This window comes from Tamandua tetradactyla, chromosome 3 (assembly GCF_023851605.1).
Source record: "Tamandua tetradactyla isolate mTamTet1 chromosome 3, mTamTet1.pri, whole genome shotgun sequence".
Lineage (NCBI taxonomy): Eukaryota > Metazoa > Chordata > Mammalia > Pilosa > Myrmecophagidae > Tamandua > Tamandua tetradactyla.
Genome location: NC_135329.1, coordinates 160,146,369 through 160,168,420, shown reverse-complemented (window position 1 = coordinate 160,168,420; position 22,052 = coordinate 160,146,369). Strand labels below are relative to the sequence as shown.

Sequence of the window (22,052 nt, the reverse complement as noted above, 5' to 3'; positions counted from 1 at the left end):
AACAGCACAACCCATTGTTTGAGTATCTTGGTCAAAACTAGACAAAATTCTGCTAATCATTAAAAGCAAATGTAAAGACAACATTTTCAAGTATTACAAAAAAATTAATATGGACAAACTCAGGAAGGAAATATCCTATTCTCTTTAAATGGGAAAAATTCAGTGAATTAAAAAATATCTTACCTGAGTTCCAGCCTTCATTGGATTTCCAAGGTCACATACCACCTGGCGGGTTTGGTTTTCTGTCTTAAATGCACAGGAAAGTCTTGCTAAGGCCTTTGATGAAGAAAGGAAAAGGATATTAAAGGGAAATTACTGACCAAAAGAGAAAGTAGAAACTATAAGTAAAGTTCCTAAGTAATATCATGTAGTTGCATATTCAGGTTTCTTATTTTTACAAACAAATCTATTTGAGCAAATAGAAGGAGAAGCCAGAATTGTAACATTGCCACATATAAATGTAAAAATATTTCAGAAAGATCCCTAGAGGAGTTAGACACATAATTATATTATTGTTATCTCTGACAAATGATTTGATGGACAGACTTAGATACCTCATCTTGCCTGGCCTGTTTTCAACCACTTAGCTAAGTGCTTTAGAATTAGCTAAGCATTTCTAAAAATGTCACATTAATGCATTATGCAAGGTATTAGGCTTTAAAGGAATTACGTAAGATAGGCACTCTATTGTCTGGCAATTGAGCCTTAGGTAGAAAAGCTAAGCTTGTGCTTCACTAAATAAGGGAGCAGGTTATTAATGTTAGTAGGGCTTATGAGTACATTTCGATTTTTAAAGAGGCAGCTTGCTTACTTCACTATTGCGGACAACCCCGATGAAATCAGCCTGTGGTGGAATGGAAACGATGAGCTCAGCTTCATAGGCACCTTCTCCTTGATTCTGAGCCTTGACAATCAACGTCAGAGGGTTGTCGTCTCCAATATAGATCTTCTTTTGATCACTACAAGTTAATATAATCTAGGCAGTGAAAAAAAAAGACTACATGGGGAGAGAATGACTGTTCAAAGAAACCAGGAATTATTAAATATACAGAAAGTACTGATATGTTCAACATTGTCTCAAGATAAAGGATAACTTCACAGTTCAACAGAAACTGGTAATAGCACATCGGATATATATCCAATGCTTCTCTCAGTATGAGATAACACTGATGCCAATAGTATATCACTACCATTCATGTCTATCACTAAAGCATTTCATGTTTCTTTGTGTGTATTCCTTCTCTAACTTTCCTAAAATACAAGCCAAATTAATCATTTATTATGATGCTCACAGTTTTAAATTTACATACCATGTAAAGGGCAGTTATATCCTCGAGTATGAGTATGTCTACAATGAAGTATACCTTTAGATGATACAATATTACTTTTGTAACACAACTCAATGCTAAATGGAAATAGATCTGTCAACTTCAGTGTGGTAGATGGGATTATGTACCTTAATTTGGACCCCTGTATTCCTGTAGATGTGAACTCATGGTAAATAGGACCTCTGAAAGGTTATTTTTTAGGTAAGGTGTGCTCAAATGCATGAGGATGGGTCTTAATTTGCATCACTGGAGGCCTTATAAATAGAATTCAGAGAAAGGCCAAGGACATCACCATGTGACTGAGACCTGCGCCCAGCAGACTGCTACCGACAAGGAGAAAAGCAGGCCTTGTTGATGCCTGAATTTGGAACATGTGACCATCAAAACCATAAGCCAATAAAATTTCCATTGTCTAAGCCAAGCTATTGCATAACATCTGACACAGCAGCCTAGCAAACTGAGACACTAGACAACCAGTGAAAATATACCGGCTATCTTTCTGAGGCCCCTTATTGATAGTTTTACTATTATAATGTACTGCCCTCCAATAATAAAAAATTCCCACTAAAATGTGTCAGTGGTATACGTAAGAAAATATGTTCATCCATTTACTTTTTTTCCTGAAGATAATTATTAAATCTTCAGGTATATTTCATTATATATTTGAAACAAAGCTTACCTATCTACAGAAACTTCCAGTTTGGGTTTACAGACGTTGTCTTCACCACAGTCAAGTAGAATATGAGCCTGGAAAAAAAGTTTCGGTTTTTTTACATTAACAAAATGCCAATATGAGTTGCGCGCGTAGTATATGGATGGACGTGAATTGAACACATGTATATGTACTCATGCATATATTTAAATACACACACCCATTGGTTTTTTTTTTTTTTTTTTTTTTTTTTAAAGGAAAGACAGAGAGAAGGAAGGAAGGATAGAAGGAAGGAAGGAAGGAAGAAAGGGAAACATCTTTTAAACATTTTCTTGTTTTATTGTATTTTGTTTTTCCGTTTTTGTTACATGGGCTGGGGCCGGGAATGGAACCGAGGTCCTCCGGCATAGCAGGCAAGCACTTTGCCCGCTGAGCCACCGCGGCCCGCCCCGGTTTTTATATCTGCATGCAAAAAAAAGTGATCCTGACGATGTGTTCTGACTACACTTAGGTTACTGCTGTTATTCAAGAATGAGAAAGAAGGATAGTCAAAGGATGTGATACAACAAGTTAATAACCTTTTAGCTCTATCTCAAATTAAGCTCTTATGATTTTAGAATGAAGTCAGGTATAGAAAGGAAAGTAATAGTTAAGAAATGAGGGTTCAGTTTGACTCTCTGCTGAAAAAGTTGTATGATCTTAGGCAAAATAAACCTCCCTTCTAGAGTTTCTCATTTCAACTGTGCTTCTGCCAACATCCAGGCTGTATGGCTGTCAGGAGTAAAAGAATAAGGAGGTATAGATACAGAGCAACAATTCAAACAGGAAAACCAAAGGGGAAAAGAAACTAGACAAAATGAGCCCAGCATGAACACAGTCACTTAGAAAGAGACTGAGCACAAGGAAATGGAGGCTTTCAGTTAGCAGACACAGAGAAGATGAAATAAGCAGAAACTTGAACTTTCTTCCTCTAGAGCTGGCCAGGAATGTGTGCCAAATGGAACAGCATGGAAAAGCCCATGGGAGAGGAAAAAAAGGGAGAAAGCAGAAGAATTCAAGCAGAATATGATAGAAGGAACATAAAAATGAAGAAAAGAGAAAGGGAGAAAAAAATAGTCATTCTTGGTCTGTATTGATAACATCCAAAAGGCTTCAGGCCCAGAGGCAGACAAAAAGAAGAGAGGAGGGGATGTAAAGGGAAGTAAGAATGAAACAAATTATTTGAGAAAAAGTTGACTGCATTCTTCCAAGTCAGGAGGGATGAGCAGCTGCTTGGCATAAAATTAAATGGTAGAGATCTTAACTGCCAATTTAATTGGGATAAAATCCAACAATATAAGTGAATCAATTTAAATTCCTAGATGTAAGTTCCTATACTTTAGTTCAGCAAAGAAATGGGATGTTTGTCTGTATCAAGAATAAAAAAATAATAATAAAGGCCACAAACTATTAGAACTGCGTAGTGATTTTATGTGGCATATCAAGCACAACTGCTCATTTAGTTCAGGGATAAACTGCAGTTAAATAAATTAACTGGTGAAATGTGTATATTAACAATCCCAGTTAGAATAATAGATGAGGTTCTGATGTTTGAAAATAGAAAAATATTTTTAAAAAGTGGCTCTATTAAAAACAAAATATACAAAGAATATGAGTTAACACAGATACTGTTTATAAGTCCTATAGTAATAAAAAGTAGAAAAATGGCACCTATACTATAAATATTAATGTGCAAAATGGCATATAAAAATGAATTACTGAAATATAAAAACTGCAGATAATTTTAAAAATTATTTTAACATGCCTTTTGCAAATTAAAATAATATATATGTTATATATATCTAGTCTTCTCAATTAAAAAAAAAAGACCTTACGGGATCTTAGAAAATAAATGACAATGTAAATTTAGGGAAAATAATTCTGTGAGAGCAGAAATATAAGCTAAAAATATTAACATATAATAAAAATAAATGAGAAATAAGAAATAGGATAAACATTTAAATACATAGGTTTTACATAGGTTTTTAAAAATATAATATGGTCTTTATGAACATTTATGCCACTTTATTTGGTCTTATGAAAAGAATTATATACTATATGTTTACATGTGTATATTTATACTTTTTTTTACAATTGAAATGTAAATCAAAGATAACACAGGTATTAAAGTTATTTTGCAAAACATTAAAATGCTGTTATTTTCTTTGAATTATTTTACTGTTTTTATGTATATGAAATGTGACTCTGTCAATCTCTACGCAAAGTGTAACTTTAAATATCTCTGAACTGAAAATTCAGATTTCTTCCCCTCTGATTTCTTTGAAATAGAATATAAGACTTTGCAAATTAGTACTTAAACTATTGCTGAAATTTACAATCTTTTTTTTTACACATCCTGGATTTCTATGGAAAGCTCTCATTTAACACAGATCCATATCTGTGTCACAATGAACATAAATTAAAAACTAAAATATGTTTTATGGTTAGCACTGCCCTTCACTAAAAAACTACCAATCCTGTAAAAATAACCCAAGATATTTAAAAAACAAATTGTAAGACCTTTGAAAAGACCGAAGTCTTAAATAAGTGATAAAATGAGAAAATACGGTACCTGTCGACTAATGTTGGCAGGAGTGAATTGGTTAAGAATAGGTTGTAAGCCTGTTGCATCAGCAGCCGTTCGATAATCTAACCGATAATCCATAAAAATAGTAATTGGAGTAAGCTTGTCTCTAAATTCAGATTCATCCTGGAAATAAAAAAGCTTCAAATTAATGATGACATCACCATAAACTATCTGGAGAAATCCATAGGTACAGAACCCAAAGTCAGCGTATTTATTATCCCTCGAACCTTCTACTCGACTGAAATGCTATGAAAAATGATGGATTATCCAAAAAGATTAACACTACCTACTGAGAAATCTTAATCAATTTTTGGTTTACAATTTGCTTCAAACAAAAATTTACAAGACATGTTGATAAATGAACACTCAAACCCATATCCAATATAATAACTAGAATATTATCAATATCATTTATACTACAAAGTGCTTCTTTCTCTTTTCATCCCTCTGCTTCCCTTCTCAAAGGTAACCACTACCTCAAATTTTAAGTTTGTCATCCACTTTTTTACTTTCAATAGTTTTACTACATTTGCATATGTCCCTAAACAATATGTCCTTCAGTTTTACTTTCCTTTTTTGGCTACCTAAAAATGAGATGTATAGTTGTACGTAATTTTTTTTCTGTTCAACACTTTGTTTCTTAGATTCACCCATGCTGTCACATATAGATGAGGTTCATTAATTTTCATTGTTGCATAATACTTCATTATTTTTACCACAATTTATCTCACCCTGTCAATGGTAAGGCTGTTTGGGTTTTTTTTGTTTCTATGTTTTGCTATCACAAAAAATATTGTAATGATTACTCTTATATGTGGTGTCATGTCAATTTTTAGCAGTATATACTTACTTTCCAAAATCTTGATAACAATTCACATTGTCATCAACAGTGTCAGAGTTTCCATTATTCCATGTCTTGGCCAATTAATGGGTACTGGCAGAATTTTTTTGACTGTAAAATCATACTTCTTTATAGTCATAAATTAAAGCTTTTTGTCCTTCTTCTTTCTTAAGTCATAGCTATTTTAACCAAAAACTTTTTCTGTACTTAGAGTTTTTCCTCTTTAGTCTACACCCCACAAGGTAAATTTTATTTCTAGATGTTACCCTAACTCTGGATAAGCCCAACTCAGTCTTATGTTTTTGTAATGAATTGCAAGGAATTAGTTTGCTCATATTTAGTGCAGTAATTTTATATCTATGTCTTTATGTAAGAATGGCATGAAATTCTCTTTTCTTGCATTATCTTTGACAGATCTAGGCCTTAAAGTTAAACTGTTTCAAAGAAAAAGTGGGAATTATTTCCTGTTTTTCTATTCTTAGGAAGAGTTTGTTTAATATTGGAAAGTCTCATTCTTGAAAGTTTGGAGATATCTGGGCCTGTGTTTCTTTTGTAAAAGGATTTTTCACTGCAATTCAGTTTTTAAAATAATTATATGATTATTTAAGTTTCCTCTTTCTTCTTGTGGCAGATCCACTGTTATATTTTTCTAAGAATTTGTTTTGTCTAATTTTTCAAATTTATTGTCACAAGATTATTCATAATATTCTGCTATTTAAATCTCTACCTTCCTTATCTGCAGCTATGTCTCTTTCAATCCGTAATTTTGTCAGACTTTTTCTTTCCTTCATTTTTTTCTTTGATTAACCTTTCAAAAAATTTATTATTTTGGTTCTGTCAATCTTCAAGGTATGTTTATTTTTCAATTCATTAATTTCTGCTCTTACCTTCAGTTTTCTCCTTCTACCTTCTTTGTGGTTATTCCGTTAACTCTTTTCTAAATACTTGAGTTGTATATTTAGTTCACTAATTAGTAATCTTTGGCCTTTTAAAAAAAAAAAGCATTTAATCCAGGAAACCTCTTTTGTTGCTCAGATGTGGCCTCTCTGTCTATAAGCTCAACCCTGCAAGGAAAATCATTACCCTTCCCTCTACATGATACAAGACATTCAGGGGTGAAAATCTCCCAGACAACATGGGGCATGACTCCAGGGAATGAGTCTAGCCCCGGCACTGTGGGATCAACAATGCTTTCCTGGCCAAAAGGGGGAAAAGAAGCGTAAAAAAAAATAAGGCATCAATGGCTAAAAGAGATCAAATAGAGTCAAGAGGATATTCTGGAGGCTACTCTTAATCAAGCTTCAGTTACTTGGTATTAATTGCCATGGTTTGCTAACCCCCAACCAACATCACTCCTATTAACTCTTAAGAACACCTAGGGCTTGAACTGAGACTTTATAAGTTTCATGCACGAAATCTGCTTTCCTGGAACCTAAAATTTCTAGAAGGTTCCTAGGCCAGTGTGGTAGTTTGAGTCAGTTGTCAACTTAGCTAGGTGAATGTGCCTAGTTTTGTTGCTGCAGACATGAGCCAATGATACATGACCCTCATCTGTTGCTAATTACATCTGTAGTCGGCTAGGAGGCATGCCTGCTGCAATGAATGACTTTTGACTTAATTGGCTGGTGCTTAAATGAGAGAGCTCAACGTAGCACAGCACAAGCAGCTCAGCATACCTCATCTCAGCACTCGCAGCTCAGCCCAGGCCCTTGAAGATGAAGAAAGAAATCACCTCGGGGAACGTTGTGGAACCCAGAGGCCTGGAGAAAAGGCCAGCAGAGACCATCTTGTGCCTTTCCACGTAAGAAAGAACCTCAGTGGAAAGTTGGCTGCCTTTCCTCTGAAGAACCAACAAAATAAATCCCCTTTTATTAAAAGCCAATCCGTCTCTGGCATGTTGCATTCCAGCAGCTAGCAAACTAGAACAGCCAGATAAATCCTGAAATTCAGATCAGCCTTTCCAAGATTATCAACTAATTACATGCCCCTATCTTTCAGTGTCAACACCCTTTCTCTGTATGAAAAAGTCAGAAAGGGCATTGCCGAAAGACCCTTATAGATTGGGAGACGTATCAAAGGAAAAGGAAGAATTATAACAGAGAAAATAGGATTTAACAAATGAGTATGATTGCTGAATCACTATACTGATATTTCTTCTAGCCTCCAGTGTTTTGGAGCAGCTAGAAGGAAAAATCTGAAATAGTGGAATCATAACCCATAATAATCTGAAATCTGTTCCTTCACTATTTGTTGATGTGTACTTTGAAAATTATTTTTTCTTTCTTTTCTTTGTAAATGTTATATTTCACAATTAAAAAAAGTTATTTTTAAAAAAACATTTAAGAGTATACACTTACCTTCACATTCTGTTTATGACGTCCCATACATTCTGATGTGTGTTATTTTCACTATTATCATTATGAGTAAATTTCCATTATGATCACTTTTTGATCCTCAAGTTATTTAAAAGTGAATTTCTTAATACCTAGTTTGTTTTTTTGTATTTATTTCTAACAGCTGCATCAATTAGAAAGCATGCTCCCTATGATGCCAATTTTTGTAATTTGTATAAACTTTCTTTTGATCTATATATAGTCAATTTTTATATTCTCTAATTATCGGGTACAGGGTTCTATACATGTCCATTAAATCCAGCTTTATAAGTGTGTTGTTTCTTCTAAACCTTTACAGTTTTTGTGTCTTCTTTTTAAAAATGCCATCCTTTAGTTTATCTAAACATTGTATACGCATTTACATTCTATAACTGATAACAGCTGTATCTCAAGTCTTTACAGGTCTAAATATCTGTTTGCTGCTTATTCTAGTGCTTCTTTCCTTGAATGTTTGGTGCTCGTTTTTATGAATTCATATTTGATTGAACTTAACCTGTAGAAATCAATGGGCCCGTAATGCCTTTCTCTTCTTCAGAGAGACCTTTTATATGCTTTGCTGGAGTCAGGGTACACCTCTGTCCCAGAAACGTTTCGTCTCATCCAAGAGTCTGGGACAAAGGCAGGAGTCTCAGGTCAGATCCCTAGCTTTCAGAAGGCCCCAGGCGTGTCCAAATCCCAGTGCTGGTGCCCACGGTTAGCACTCACCCTCCCCTAGCCTCCACTCCTCCCCAGCAACAGTGGCACACACGTTTGCTTACAACTCACAACTTAGATTAGCCACTGGACTGGTTATTTCTTGACCCTAAAGCTTTCCTTTACACTGCTGAGAATCCAGCAATATTTTTAAAAACATGTGTATCAGTTAATTTATTCAACAGTGTTGTTGTGGAAAGGCTTTTCAGAGTATCTAGCCTGTCAGGAGTAAAAGCCCACTACTTAGATTTGACACCAAAAAGCCCATTTCCTTAAGTCTATTTTTCCTTTTGGTATAATACCAAAAGCTTTGAGAAAGTAAAAATTTAGATGAAAATGGAAACAATTAATGACTAAAAAGAAAAGGAAGGAGAAACATATCTGTTACCCGCAGATAGGCTGTCAGTTCCTCACACTGCATCTGTCCTTCTCTTGAAATTGTCATGTTCTTGGAGTGACTTGGGGACCTGTTATGGAGAAACAGTGCCCGCCGGATTGCTCCCTTTTGCTTCAGTTTATCCAAGAGAAGCTCCACCTGGAAAGCTATACAAATCAAAGAATAAAATACATATACATATATATAACAAACATATTCTTTACAGACAACAATCTGACTCAGAATTCTGGAGTTGTCATATAAACAAAGATATTTCTGAAGGACTAACTTGCTTCTAATTCATTATAAAAATGTCTCATATAATGAAGTGAGTTCAATACCACAGTCATTCTGAATAAACATTTAATAATTAATTTTAATCCAGCTATCCCCAAACTAATACCATATTATTAATTCCAGACAGCAGATAATATCAGTAGTAAAACTATCAGATAGAGAAGAACATTTTTTTAATGTAAACCAAAAAGAGGAAGTTTAGAGCACAAAATATATGCAAATTGACCATTACTATTAATGCTATAGTAAGACTCTTCTGATTGTGATTAAGAAATATTTACCAAGATGAACCCACACCATTATGTAAATATTATGATGAATGAATGATATGCATCTCCTGCTTTCAGTGAAGCTACCATATCAAATTATCCAATAAATATATCCCTCATGAAGCAAGTGACCAACTATAGTTTAATGGGTCAGAAATCATCTTAAATTGAACATTGAGCCAATAGTTTGAAGCACAGTTGTTAGGACTGCTGTCTTCTGAGATTCAGGTCTTCTTTATGTAGTTTCCTCAAACGAGGTAAGAATACAGACATTTAAGACCAAGTTTCTCTAAATGCTGAACTTTGTTCCTAAATATTTAAGTGAAAACTGTGGTTAATTTAAAATCCAATTCTGTTTTACTCAACGACACTGCCCTCCCTGATGTTTCTCAAGGACATTAAGCATGATTTTCTTGAAAGTGCCATTTCCCCTACACAAAACACTCTTTCAGACATCTGCTCGCTCCCTCATTTCCTCACGTCTTCACTGAAAAGTCCAGCTGCCCAATGATACCTTGCCTAGATACTTCCACAACAAACACATACAACAGTTTTATTCCTCTTCCTCTAGTTTATTATTGTTCCTTAGCATTTGTCATTGTCTAATATACTCCCAATTTCTATTTCACTCTACCTTGCTCTCAGGGCTATATATACCATTTTTAGGATGGAAAGGGTAGAGTTAGAGTTTTCTGTGTGGCTTAAATTTAGTGGCTAATATTTCCCTATGTTCCACTATTCCTGAACCATCTCGACACCTGAGATTGTTGGGGAAACATAAAATATAAACTTTTCAGAACTTCTACTTAAAAGCCGTGACGTTGATTTCCTCCAGAACTGCTTGACTTTCTGAAGGTTATATGTTTACCACTTGGTAGACCATTTTGCTCATGTCAATAAATAAAAGTATTATTTCTGAATTGGCTTAAGTGTTTCCAAACCAAGAAAGTAATTAGGTTATAATTTTGATGTCTTTAAACACAAACATTTAAATAAACAACAATTTAAATAACTGTTCAAATACCCTAAAACGATTTTTTTAATTTTATGTAATTTTAAAGTAAATTTTCTATAGTACAACTTACTAAGTTTCCTGGGGAGTGCTCCTTTGCCACTGGCTCGTAAGCAGAACCTGACGTTAAAACTGTAGAAAAATGAAAACTGCATGTAAATCCTATAATCCATTTAAAAATACCACCCAAACCTCATGGGTGAGGTTTGTTAGGGTGAGGTTTGCACATGTTAGGCTATTGTGCAGCCTAACATTCTTTTTCATGGCTTCATATTATTCTTAAAGCAGGAAAATATACAGCACAACCCTTGCCTTTAAGCACATTTTCTTTCACAATACCTTGATAAGGAGAAAGAAGAAAAGGAAAAGAATTTCCTAACCCTCTCAAATTTATAAAACCTGTTGATATATCTGAATGAGAGAAATGACAGTTCAGATATAAATAATTTTGTCTCATTTAATAAAAGGATCCACAGAAGATGTCTTTAACACACAAGCTACTCTTGAGCAGTATTTTTCACAGTTTTATTGATGGGTCATAAGATCAGTTAAATGGATTGTATCCAGCATTTTAAAATAGGAAAACAAAATCATCTTAACACAAATATCAAAAGTAAGTACCGTTTCACGAAGTTTTGTTGCAATTATGTGTCACTGGGTTATGATGAAAAATACACCACGGTCAAATGTGAAAACTATTACTCTAGTGCATTTTGAAATCTTTGAATTATAAGCATAATTGCAAGCCTATTATTAGCAACTTACAGGGACACGTAGGGTGAGTGAAGAGAAGAAAGGCTATAAAACTTAAAGCCAAAGTCTTGAGAACAATTTCCCTGCCAATTGGAAATAAGGAAGATAAAACATTACTAAATTTTTAATGTAATCCAATGGAAAAATAAAATTTTGAAAAATGATTTTTAAGAACTACAGTAATTCTAAGAAAAATTAGGAAAAATATTTTCTCATTAGCCTTCTTGAAGTAAAAATGCCCTAGCTTTCAGTTATTCTAATCTTCATCCACACATTTGCTCTGATTTCTCTGTGTTAACAAAGAACCTGAGCAGTGGTTTCCACAGTGGGCACGGGAGGTGTTTTGGGGTCAAGATTTGTTTCTTTGGGTTTTTTTTTTAAGCTTATATTTACTTCTAAATGTTTAAGAAAAATCCTGGTTTCTCCATTTTATTTTTAAATATTTTAAGAAAAAAAACATAAAGAAAAAATCTTAAGACGATATTAATATAGGTGGAATGAAAACACAGCAAAACTCATGAAAGTGGCAGAAGAATGACAGACACTTGAGAAACCCTGGACTTGAGAAGAATTCAGGCACTGGGCTTTTGAAAAAATATTGCATTTTTCTTTAGAAACTAGTGAAGGAATAAGCACAAGACCTATATTTGGGCAAAATAATTTTCCAGACCAAGTTATTCAGGTATTAAATCAGAAAAAGAAGATATCTTTTAAAAATTAAAATGTTCATGGAACTGTTCAAAATTAAATATAAATATGAGTTCTGAGGTCTTAGGTCCTTCTTTCTGAATATATTCATAAAGCATGTTAATTTTTAAAAGTTAATTTTATATTAGTTTATACAGTATTTCTGGAACCTTCTAGATGACTCTAACCTATGACATGAAAATAGTGTTACCTACTTTAGCAATATTTCAGGCCCCCTCCCTCATTTTCAGTAATAATATTCAGTTGTTTTTTATGATCACTGAACCAATAATCACAAACAAATGCCCTTACCAGGAAACTTTGACCGCTGTGCCAGGGAGGAGGCAGGTTTTATTGTCTTGATTTAAAATGCTAGGGGATACATCAAGGCCAGCGTTTATGGTGATAACTGGTCTGGCTCTGGTTAAAAGGAAAAAAAAATTTTTTTAAATATTAGATCGATCCAAGCATTATTAGGATCACATTAAATGCATATACACTGCAATGTCTACTAAAGCATTTTGTTTATAATAACATAACATTAACAGCTTATTTATCCCACACCATATAAAGAATTAACTCAAAATGGATCAAAGACCTAAATAAAAAAAACAGGGGTATAAAACTCTGAGAAGAAAATGTAGAAAATGATGTTTAGGATATTGTGTTAAGCAATGGTTTCTTAGACTTTACATACAAAAGGACAAACAACAGAAAGAAAAATATCTATTTGGAAACTCATCAAAATTCAAAACTTTTGTGCATCAAAGGACTTCATCATGAAAGTAAAAAGACAAATCTTATACAATGGGAGAAAATATTTGGAAACCATATATCCAGTAAAGGTATACTATCCAGAATATATAAATACTGCAACCCAACAATAAAAAAAGACAACCCAATTTAAAAATGAGCAAAAGACCTGAGTAGATATTTCTCCAAAGAGGAAATACAAATGGCTAGAAAGCACATGAAAAGATGCTCAGCATTATTAACTATTAGGGAAATGCAAATCAAAACCACAGTGAAATACCATTTCATGTTCACGTGAATAGCTACTATTCAAAAAAACAGAAAATGACTAGTGTAGGATATGGAGAATTAGGAACACTCATTCATTGTTGGTGGGGATGTAAAATCATGTAGTTGCTGTGGAAGACAGTCTGGCAGTTCTTCAGAAAGCTAAGGATAGAAGTACCATATAACCCATACAACTCTTGTAGGTATATACCAAAAAGAACTGAAAGCAGGGACTTAAAGAGCCATTTGCACACTGATGTTCATAATGGCATTATTTATTATTGCCAAAAGATGGAAGCAACCCAAATATCCATCAAATGATGAACAGATAAGCAAAATGTGGTATAAACACACAATGAAGTATTAGTAAGCATTAAAAAAGAATGAAGTTCTGATTCATGCAACAATATGGATTAACCCTGAAGACATTATGATAAGTGAAATAAGTCAAACATAAAAAGATGAATATTGTATAACCTGACTGATATGAAATAGTTAGAATAGGCAAGCTCACAGATTTAGAATCTAGAATACAAGTTACCAAAGGTAGAACTGGGGGTAGGGAATGGGGAGTTAATGTTTAAATAGTACAGAATTTCCACTGGGTTGTCTGAAAGTTTTGGAAATGGATGGTGGTCATGATAGCACAGCATTGTGAATATAATTAACATCAGTGAATTACATATTTGAATGGGGTTAAAGGTGGAAATTTTAGATTGTATATGTGTTACTAAAATAAAAATTTAAAAAATAATCTTCTAAATCAGAAAAATGGGGGGAGAGGGGGCATTGGAACACTGAAAAAATCGGACTATATGCTTTATGTACATGTTAAATTTCTTGACCTCGACAGCTGCATATAAGGTGGCTAAACAGTGAGTGTCCTTATTCTGAGGAAATGCACCTGGAAGCTAAGTATTAGAGGAGCAATCTACTCTTAAATGTTTAGATGATAGATAGACAGAAAGAAAGAATGATACAACAAATGTTGCAAAGTACCAAAAGTTATCTGGGTAAGAAGGTATATGCTCTATGTGTTGTTTTGCACTATTTTTGCAACTTTCCTGTATGTTTGAAGTTAATTTTTTAAAAAAAAGAAATAGAAACAACCTGAAGGTACTGCCTTAATTTCAGAACACAAGTCCTGCATCCCAGGAAATCTTTTGATCTTAGTTAGTCACCTCACCTAAATTCAGTCCATTAAAGCAGGACAGGTAAATAAAGTTGAGGGATATCTACTTAATGTAATACAATATAATAAGGGTAAAAGCCATATGTGATGATGTGGAATGATCTCTAAGACATACCTCCAAGATATTATTTTAGTTGGAGAGAAAAAAATACAAACTACAAAGGGAGTACACACACACTCACATACACATGTTTTTTTATACAAAGAGTATTTCTGGGTAGGATATACAAATAAACTAGTGACTGATGTGGGTATCATATTTTTCATTTTATGCCCTTTTTGCATTGTTTCAATTTTTACCACATGTATGTATTACTTCAATAACAATTAAAAAAACTGAAACAGTAGATTAAAATAAATAATAGTTTTTAAAAGTTCAGATTTAAAACTTACACAAAAATATTGTCGGCTCAGGTCAGTATGTCTGACCTGATTTATTGAAACAACAAATCCTGGCAATTTGTAATTACCCACATTGTCCCTTAAGCTGGCCCATCACAAACTCTACTCTATAACACCAGTGCTAGTTTTCCTGCCATGTATAAACATAGCCCATATTAGTGTAAGCATCTTAAAGTACTTCAGATGCCAGATGGTATTCTAAGGCATGAAGAATTGACGAAATACAAAGAATGACTAGGAAATTGTATGAAGCTGGGAAATTAAGACATGTAAATTTATACATATTTCTCTAGTAAGACATCTGTTTGGGGACTTATTACATATTGCCCTCATTACCTCAAAATATTGTGGCAAAAACACAAACTTAATTTCTTGCCTCTTACAGGTAACTTTAATATAACATAATATTTAAAAAGAGATTTAAAACATAAGAGAATACTTTTGAACATCATTTAAAGAACAAAGATGAAAAACCCTGAATGCATCACTAAATAAAAAATCTACAGTTTTCTCTTCTTTGGGACTTTCTTGTATAAATACTACATGCCTCCAGGACATCTTGACTAGAAAGAACAAACTACTTTCATCATTACTTCATCAAGATTAAACCTAAATTATAACACTGGTACTTAACTATAAAACTTTCAGATAATTCAGAATATTCCTGTATTACATGATATGGAAACATGCTCACCTATATAAGACAGCTCGGTCCACCCCAAAAGCTCCCACAATTAAATCTCAAAGAGAGAACACAAAAACATGTTAATAATAATGACTTTTAAATCATATATATGATTTTACATAAACTTCAATGCATATAATAAAGATTAAGACATATTCTCAAAACTATTCTTCATTAAGTAGTTGTAACAGAACATCTAAAAGGCTAAAATACATGGAAACTGGAAATTTGCTATAATCAGTGACAAACCTTCATCATAAAACTAGATTTTCATCCAAATAGACAAGAAACTTTTCTTATGGATAGCTAATAAAATTCAACCCCAATAAGGAAGTGTATACCCCCTAAACATATAGTCTTAACAAAAAAAAAATGTTATAGCTGCCTATGGATTTTATAATTTCAAAAAAAGCACAATGCATATACTTAGACTATGTTAGCTGATAGCATTCAAATCAGCAAGAACAGATTAGTTTATATATATAGCTCAGATAACTGGTTCACCACTAGAAAAAAATGAAATCTGAGCTCTGTCTCACACTATATAATGCATTGCCCAAAGTTAAAAAATGAAAGTAAAAAAAAAAGAAAAATAACATACTGATAGAAAAGGAGAAAAAAACATAAAAAGGAAATTCACAAAATGCATATGCAAATAAACAAAAATGCCACTCATCATCAAAATATGTAGCAAAACAACATTTTCCAACTATCAAACAGCTAAAATTATTTTAGAAGAAAGAAAAGATGACACCTAGTGTAGGCACAAGTGTGGAAAAATGATAGCTCTTAATGATTGCTTAAAAAAGCTGACAAACCTTCTTTGGGAGGGAGTGGGGTTGTAATTTGACAATGTTTATCAACAGCCTTAAAAAAAAAACAGTGCACACCTTTTATGTCACAACTTTAGAATTTTGCCCTAAGGAAATAATCAGAGGTATGCACCAGAATTAAATAGAAAGATACAAATCCCATTAGTAAGGTTAAATGAGCTATCATCTGAAAGACTGATAATAATAAAATTCTCAGTTTAGAAGAAAATTAACATGGAAACATGTTTATGATACTTTAAGTGAATAAAATAGGCATGAACATACATAAGGCATAATTTTATTTTGTTAAAAAATGTATATATGAATTCATAAGAAAAGAGTGGAAAGACAGGATTTGCTGCATGTTTTTAAAGTTCTGTAACAAATACACTGCATTTATAATAAGAAAATCTTTTTGAAATAAAACTAATTTGCAGATAAGATAATCAACTTCATGTCCTTTTCCTAGAAGCACGTCAACATACTTGTATGTTGAGTTCACAAACCTGTTTCAACAACAAAGGTAATCTAAACTTTTGCATTATATTTCATTTAAAGAAAAGAATACTCTTCATTCATGTATCTTTTATGATACTCAAAAGTGCAATTTTTAAGTACCCACATTGTCCTGGAAACAGGCCTATTCTTTTTCTACTGGCTCAAACCATTTGGCAACCTTGAGCAAATTACCTTTCTCAGTCTCTTTTCTCATCTAAAACATGGTATAATAATAAGTTGGGCCTGGTTACATTCCTCACAAGGCTTACTGGGAAAATTTAAAGAAATAACACATGCTTAAAATTCACAATGATCAGTAGGTTTATATACACACTAGGTCATTAAAAAAAGATGGCTTGAATGAGCATTTATCTTTTGTTGTTACTTTAAAAATATTTTCTTCTGACTTTTCATTAGAGTTTACATTGTAAGCTCCCAGGAAACAGAGCTGTTTTTCCTTTATAGCCCCTTCAGTGTTGTAGACTAGTGCCCTGAAAATAGTAGGGGTTTAATTTAATACTTGACACACTGAATAGAAACAGTGAATAGAAATAGAAAAACACAATATTGCTGCTATCTTGGTTTATCTTTTATATTTAGATAAACCAAGACAGCAGCAATGTTATGTGCTATTAGGATGAAAAAAATCTATGTACAGGAAAGTACCTGGATATCCATTTTTGTCTATATCTGTGGCTCCTTTCATTGAATAGCCGAAGCTTGGTGGCATGCTCCGAGCAGCCCACTGCCCCTCAAGAATCTGGGATGGCACTGCATTCAAACCTGATGACCTTCCATTGAAGATGTAAACAATCCCTTTCTTATCTTCACCCCCGTAAGGAGCAGCAATCGCAATATCTGTTGGGGGAACAGGAGAGCAAAGGGGAGGAGAAGAAGAAATAAGGAAGGAGAGAGAAAGAAAAGAAGGGGAGAGCAAAAGTGGGAGGGATAAGGGGAAGAGGGTAAGGAGGGAGAGACGAAAAAGCCTTTAGAAAGTATAATGATACATATGGAGACGATCCTAATACCTACAGAACCCACTTATCATGATAAATGTAAATTTTAAGTTCAGTAAGGTACACTTTATTCAGAAGCAAGGAGACCCAAGAGAAACGGGTCTCTAATTGAAGGCCACATACTGGGGGCCCCATATTCTGGCTCAGAACTTGGACAGATTACGTAAACATTTCTGGCCCTCAGCTGTCTCATCTTTAAAATAGTGGGGATGGAAGTAGGGTCAGGGTGGGGAGGATTGTCAGAAGATTTATCTCAGTTTAATTCCTGCTCTCAAAATTCTAGTGTTAATTTGATCCTAGTGTTAATTAATTAAATTTTGTTAATTTATTTAGGCATGATGTGTTGTTGCTTTGGGGCAAAGTCAATCTGACTCAGAATTGTGAAAGTTATTTTTTCTCTTTTTTTTGTATGCAGTACAGCAGGCTCACATTTCATTAATTTTCCATGTGAGTATCCCGTTATTGCCGTGCCATTTGCTGGATTTTTGTTTGTTTGTTTTGCCTGTTTGTATTTTGGGGAAGTGCGTAGACCAGGAATCAAACCTGGGTCTCCCACATGGCAGGCGAGAATTCTACCACTGAACTACCCTTGCACCCCCTATTATTTCAATTTGATCTTGCTCAATTTGTATAGAAATAATGTAAACAAATATATTTGAAATTTTTAAGAAAAAAAATCATTAAATGGTCATTTTGACCTTTTCTGTTTCTAAACTATATTACAAATATGTCTGCTTCTCTCTTTCTGTTACTACCACAGGCAAATAACTCATCCTTTGCCTGGACCCCTAAAAAAATAAAAAGCAGCTTTCTAAAAGTACTTTCCCACTTCTACTTTTGGCCCTTATAATCTATTCTCCTTGAAACTGCCAAATGTTAATCAGATCATGTCACTTCCCTTCTTAAAACCCTGTAATTATTTCATTCTTTATTTAGGATAAAATCTAAACCTTACTTGGTTTAATCACTGCTTACCTTGCAAACCTCATTCCCACCTGCACATTCTTATTTTCACCACTCTTCCCAGCACCTTGGCCCTTTTTTCTGTTTCTTAACCATGCCAAGCTACTTTAAACTCTGGGTTTAAACTTGCTGTTTGCGCTGCCTAAACAGCTCTTGCTCCAGAGCTCTTCAAGCTCTGTTCCTTCTGTCTGTCCAAATCATAAGATCAAATGACGTCCCTTAGAGAGCTCTCTATCCACCATATGAAGCAACGCATAACCCCATCCTGAATCCCTAACCCCCAGGGACTTTAGATCATGTTACACTGCCTTTCCTTGGGGGTTGAGGTAAGCCCCACTACCTTTATCACTTTCTGAATCTTCCCGTTATTCTCTTACTTACTCCATGACTTCTCCACAAAATTCAAGCTTCATGAGACCAAGGATGTGTCTATCTTGCTTATCACAGGCCTTAGCATTAGCCATACCAAATTACATCAGTTTCCTTAATACACTCCACCTGTTTTATGACTCCTCAATGAGACATCAAAGACATATTGATCATTCATCCTTTATGAGGCCATTATGCCCAGGTAGGTCTCAGATACTTCAATGGTCATTGTAATGTTTGTTTACATATATGTTGCTCCTACTGAATACTGAGTTCCTTAAGGACATGCACGAGCTGTGCTTTATCCCCTTATCTTCAGTGCCAAGAACAGTGTTTGGCCTATAGCAGGCACCAATCAAGAATTTGTTGAATGAATTAGTATAAGTTCAAAATTATTTCTTTAAGGACATAGTATTTAAATTATGAGTACTTCTTTTATTCGTTAAGTTTCAAAAGATAAGCATAACTTCAAAATTGATACATGTATCAAGAAAGTGTTTATTAAAATACACTTCCCCGCTAATTGGTACAGAGTTTCTGTTTGGAATGAGGGAAATGTTTTGGTAAAGGATAGTGCCAACAGTAACATTGATTAACACGACTGAATTGTATACCTGATAGTGAGTAAAATGGGTAAAATACAACATAAAATGTTGCATATATTTTACTACAGTAACATTTTCTAGAAACTCATCACAAAGAATAAAGCCTAATACAAATTATAGCTTTTAATTAATAAAATTCTAACAATATTGGTCCATCAGTTAAACAAATGTACCACACTAATACACTACTACTAAGGTTAATAACAGGGAAGACTGTGGTGGGGATAATATATGGGAACGCTGTACTTTCTAGACGATTTTTCTGTAAGCCTACAACTGCTCTAAGAAATAAATTTAAAAAATATAATAATTCCCCAACAGAAGATGACACTATTGTTAAAAAGATTGTTCAATCCATAGCCCTATTTTTTCACACGATCTATTTATTTCTTTAATCATTTTAATTACTCTTTTCTATTTTTCCTCATTTCTTGAAGGGCATTAATGAAAACTGTATGTAATTACCCCAGGGTTATCTAAAAGTTCAGAGTCTAACTTTATTGTTTTGTTTTGATACACTTCTTGGTACTACTTAGCATTGCCCTCTGGGGAATGGGCTGAGGGAGTGGACAAAGCACAACTAGGAACAAGAGCACAAGGAGTTAATGTCATCAGGTACGAATAAGAAAAATCCAGGTTATAACTAATTGCTAATTACCTACAATTATATAATTACAGCTCAGATCATTTTCATTAAAGACATTATTTTCACAATCTATTTGGGACAATAAGAATTTAGGATAAAACCTTGGAGACTATAATTGCCCTAATTATAATCCATACAGGTATGGATTATACCTATATACATAATTGCCCTATTATAATCCATAAAGGTATGGATTATAAAAACAAACCAACAGCTCAACTCTCACTGTGATTTCCAGAAAAGTTTCTAATAGTATTTACATATTTGGTAATTTTTCCTCTATATTTCATGTTTCTGAAAAGCGTTCTATTAAAAAGCCAACTTTGTTTTTGAAAGGTATCTACACCTATTAAAATGAGACTATAATAAAACAGAGGGCTTCTACCTTTTACATGTCCTCCTTCCCCCAATGAAAGGAGCTACAACCTCTTTCGGAATGTTAGCCATAATGAAGTTACGGCCTTAAAAATGTTAATTGTAGGTCATTCCGCTGCTTCTGCTGTGTGCATGAGGTATGCAAACCAGCACTGTCCAATGTGACTGGGAGCACTTATACTTGCAGCCAACTGACAGTAGAGGGCGCTGACACTGAACAGGACACAGACATACGCAGAAAATCGCTAGTTAGCACCAGGCTCCATGGGAGTGACAGGTTCCTTCCAGAAAGTTTATTCCAACATCGATTTGAAATTAGGTAAATAATAACTCGTGGAAGTCAATTTTTGAAAATTTTGCTGTCATTTTAAGGAAAAAAAAAAACCTGTCTTTTAACCTGGTTTATCACTCCCTGACACTCAATGCTTTCCCAGGAAGAAGATTTTCTTCTAGTGAACTTCTACAGATGGGGTTGTAGTATTTTTCCAGATGGACAGAGAAAACAAACCAGAAACATACAGTCGCTGAACATTCATCTTACCATTGAAGCCATCCTGGTCCAGATCTCCCAAAGGTGCTATGGCACTGCCAAACCTTGCAAAAACCTCAAACCCATTCAGCTTTGTTGTCTGGAAGTCTCCTGAAGCTCTCTGCAGAGACACCGAGACCTGGCCCACCTCTTGGAGTTTGCCATCAGAGCCACGATCCATGAAGAGCGGTGCTCCAATAAACACATCTGCATAACTAGAAGAGTATAATATCTTTACCAAAGCAAAATCAAAGTCCGTCAAATAATAACCATTTTTCTCATCTATTAATAATTTTTCTTATAAACACTCAGTTTTCCTCTTTCCACATCTCTCACAGTCAGAATGTAGCATAGCAGTCATCTCAAATTTAAGCCATCCTTTAGCTCTGCTTACAAACTATGAACCATTCATAATTACTCTATTCTTTGATGATAAATCTATTGAAAGAAATTAAGACCAACATAGAGGTTTTTTAGTATTCATGATTAAGGTTGTTCAGATTGGCTCCTTAAATAGAAGTAAGATTAGCAAGAAGGGAGAGAGAAACAGAAGAAAAACTCTTTAGTTTCAGTATAATATTTATAAACACAAGAGAAAACGGTATCTGGAAACATTTTTGTAAACTTACTCATCCCCATTAATGTCAGTGGCAGCTACAGAAAATCCGAAATATGCAGCCATCTAAATAAGAAGATGAAAACAAAATGGTCACAGTTCATCCAACCAGTTTAGATAATTAACAGTTATAGTGCATTTTTCAAATAGAAAGGGTTATTTTTATCTTCTGCATATGATGCTTAAATCCAAAATTCTTTTCTTTTGTTTATTCTACCAAACAATGACAATCAGGAAATGAGGCCTGTTTATTTTCCCAGATTTACAGGCAAAATATTTTCTAAATAGATCATTCCTATCTTTTCAATGACTTCAACAAATGCCACTTAAGTCCAAGTACAATCAACTCCCCTTCCCAGGCCTAACCTGTTTTCACCTTCCCCTCCACTAGCCAAAA

General features: G+C 34.0%; 1 protein-coding gene across 2 annotated transcripts in view; it reads right to left on the bottom strand.

The window, feature by feature from the left end:
• The window catches only part of ITGAV (integrin subunit alpha V), a 106,467-nt gene that overhangs the window by 17,382 nt on the left and 67,033 nt on the right, over positions 1–22,052 (bottom strand). For both annotated transcript variants that reach the window (XM_077154383.1, XM_077154382.1), the window contains exons 11-21: positions 21,669–21,721; positions 21,052–21,254; positions 17,203–17,394; positions 15,236–15,281; positions 12,240–12,347; positions 10,561–10,619; positions 8,922–9,076; positions 4,592–4,729; positions 2,008–2,075; positions 812–959; positions 184–276 (exon numbers count right to left, since the gene is read on the bottom strand). In XM_077154383.1, the coding sequence (XP_077010498.1) occupies positions 184–276; positions 812–959; positions 2,008–2,075; positions 4,592–4,729; positions 8,922–9,076; positions 10,561–10,619; positions 12,240–12,347; positions 15,236–15,281; positions 17,203–17,394; positions 21,052–21,254; positions 21,669–21,721 (1,263 nt within the window). The remainder of the gene's footprint in view (positions 1–183; positions 277–811; positions 960–2,007; positions 2,076–4,591; positions 4,730–8,921; positions 9,077–10,560; positions 10,620–12,239; positions 12,348–15,235; positions 15,282–17,202; positions 17,395–21,051; positions 21,255–21,668; positions 21,722–22,052) is intronic.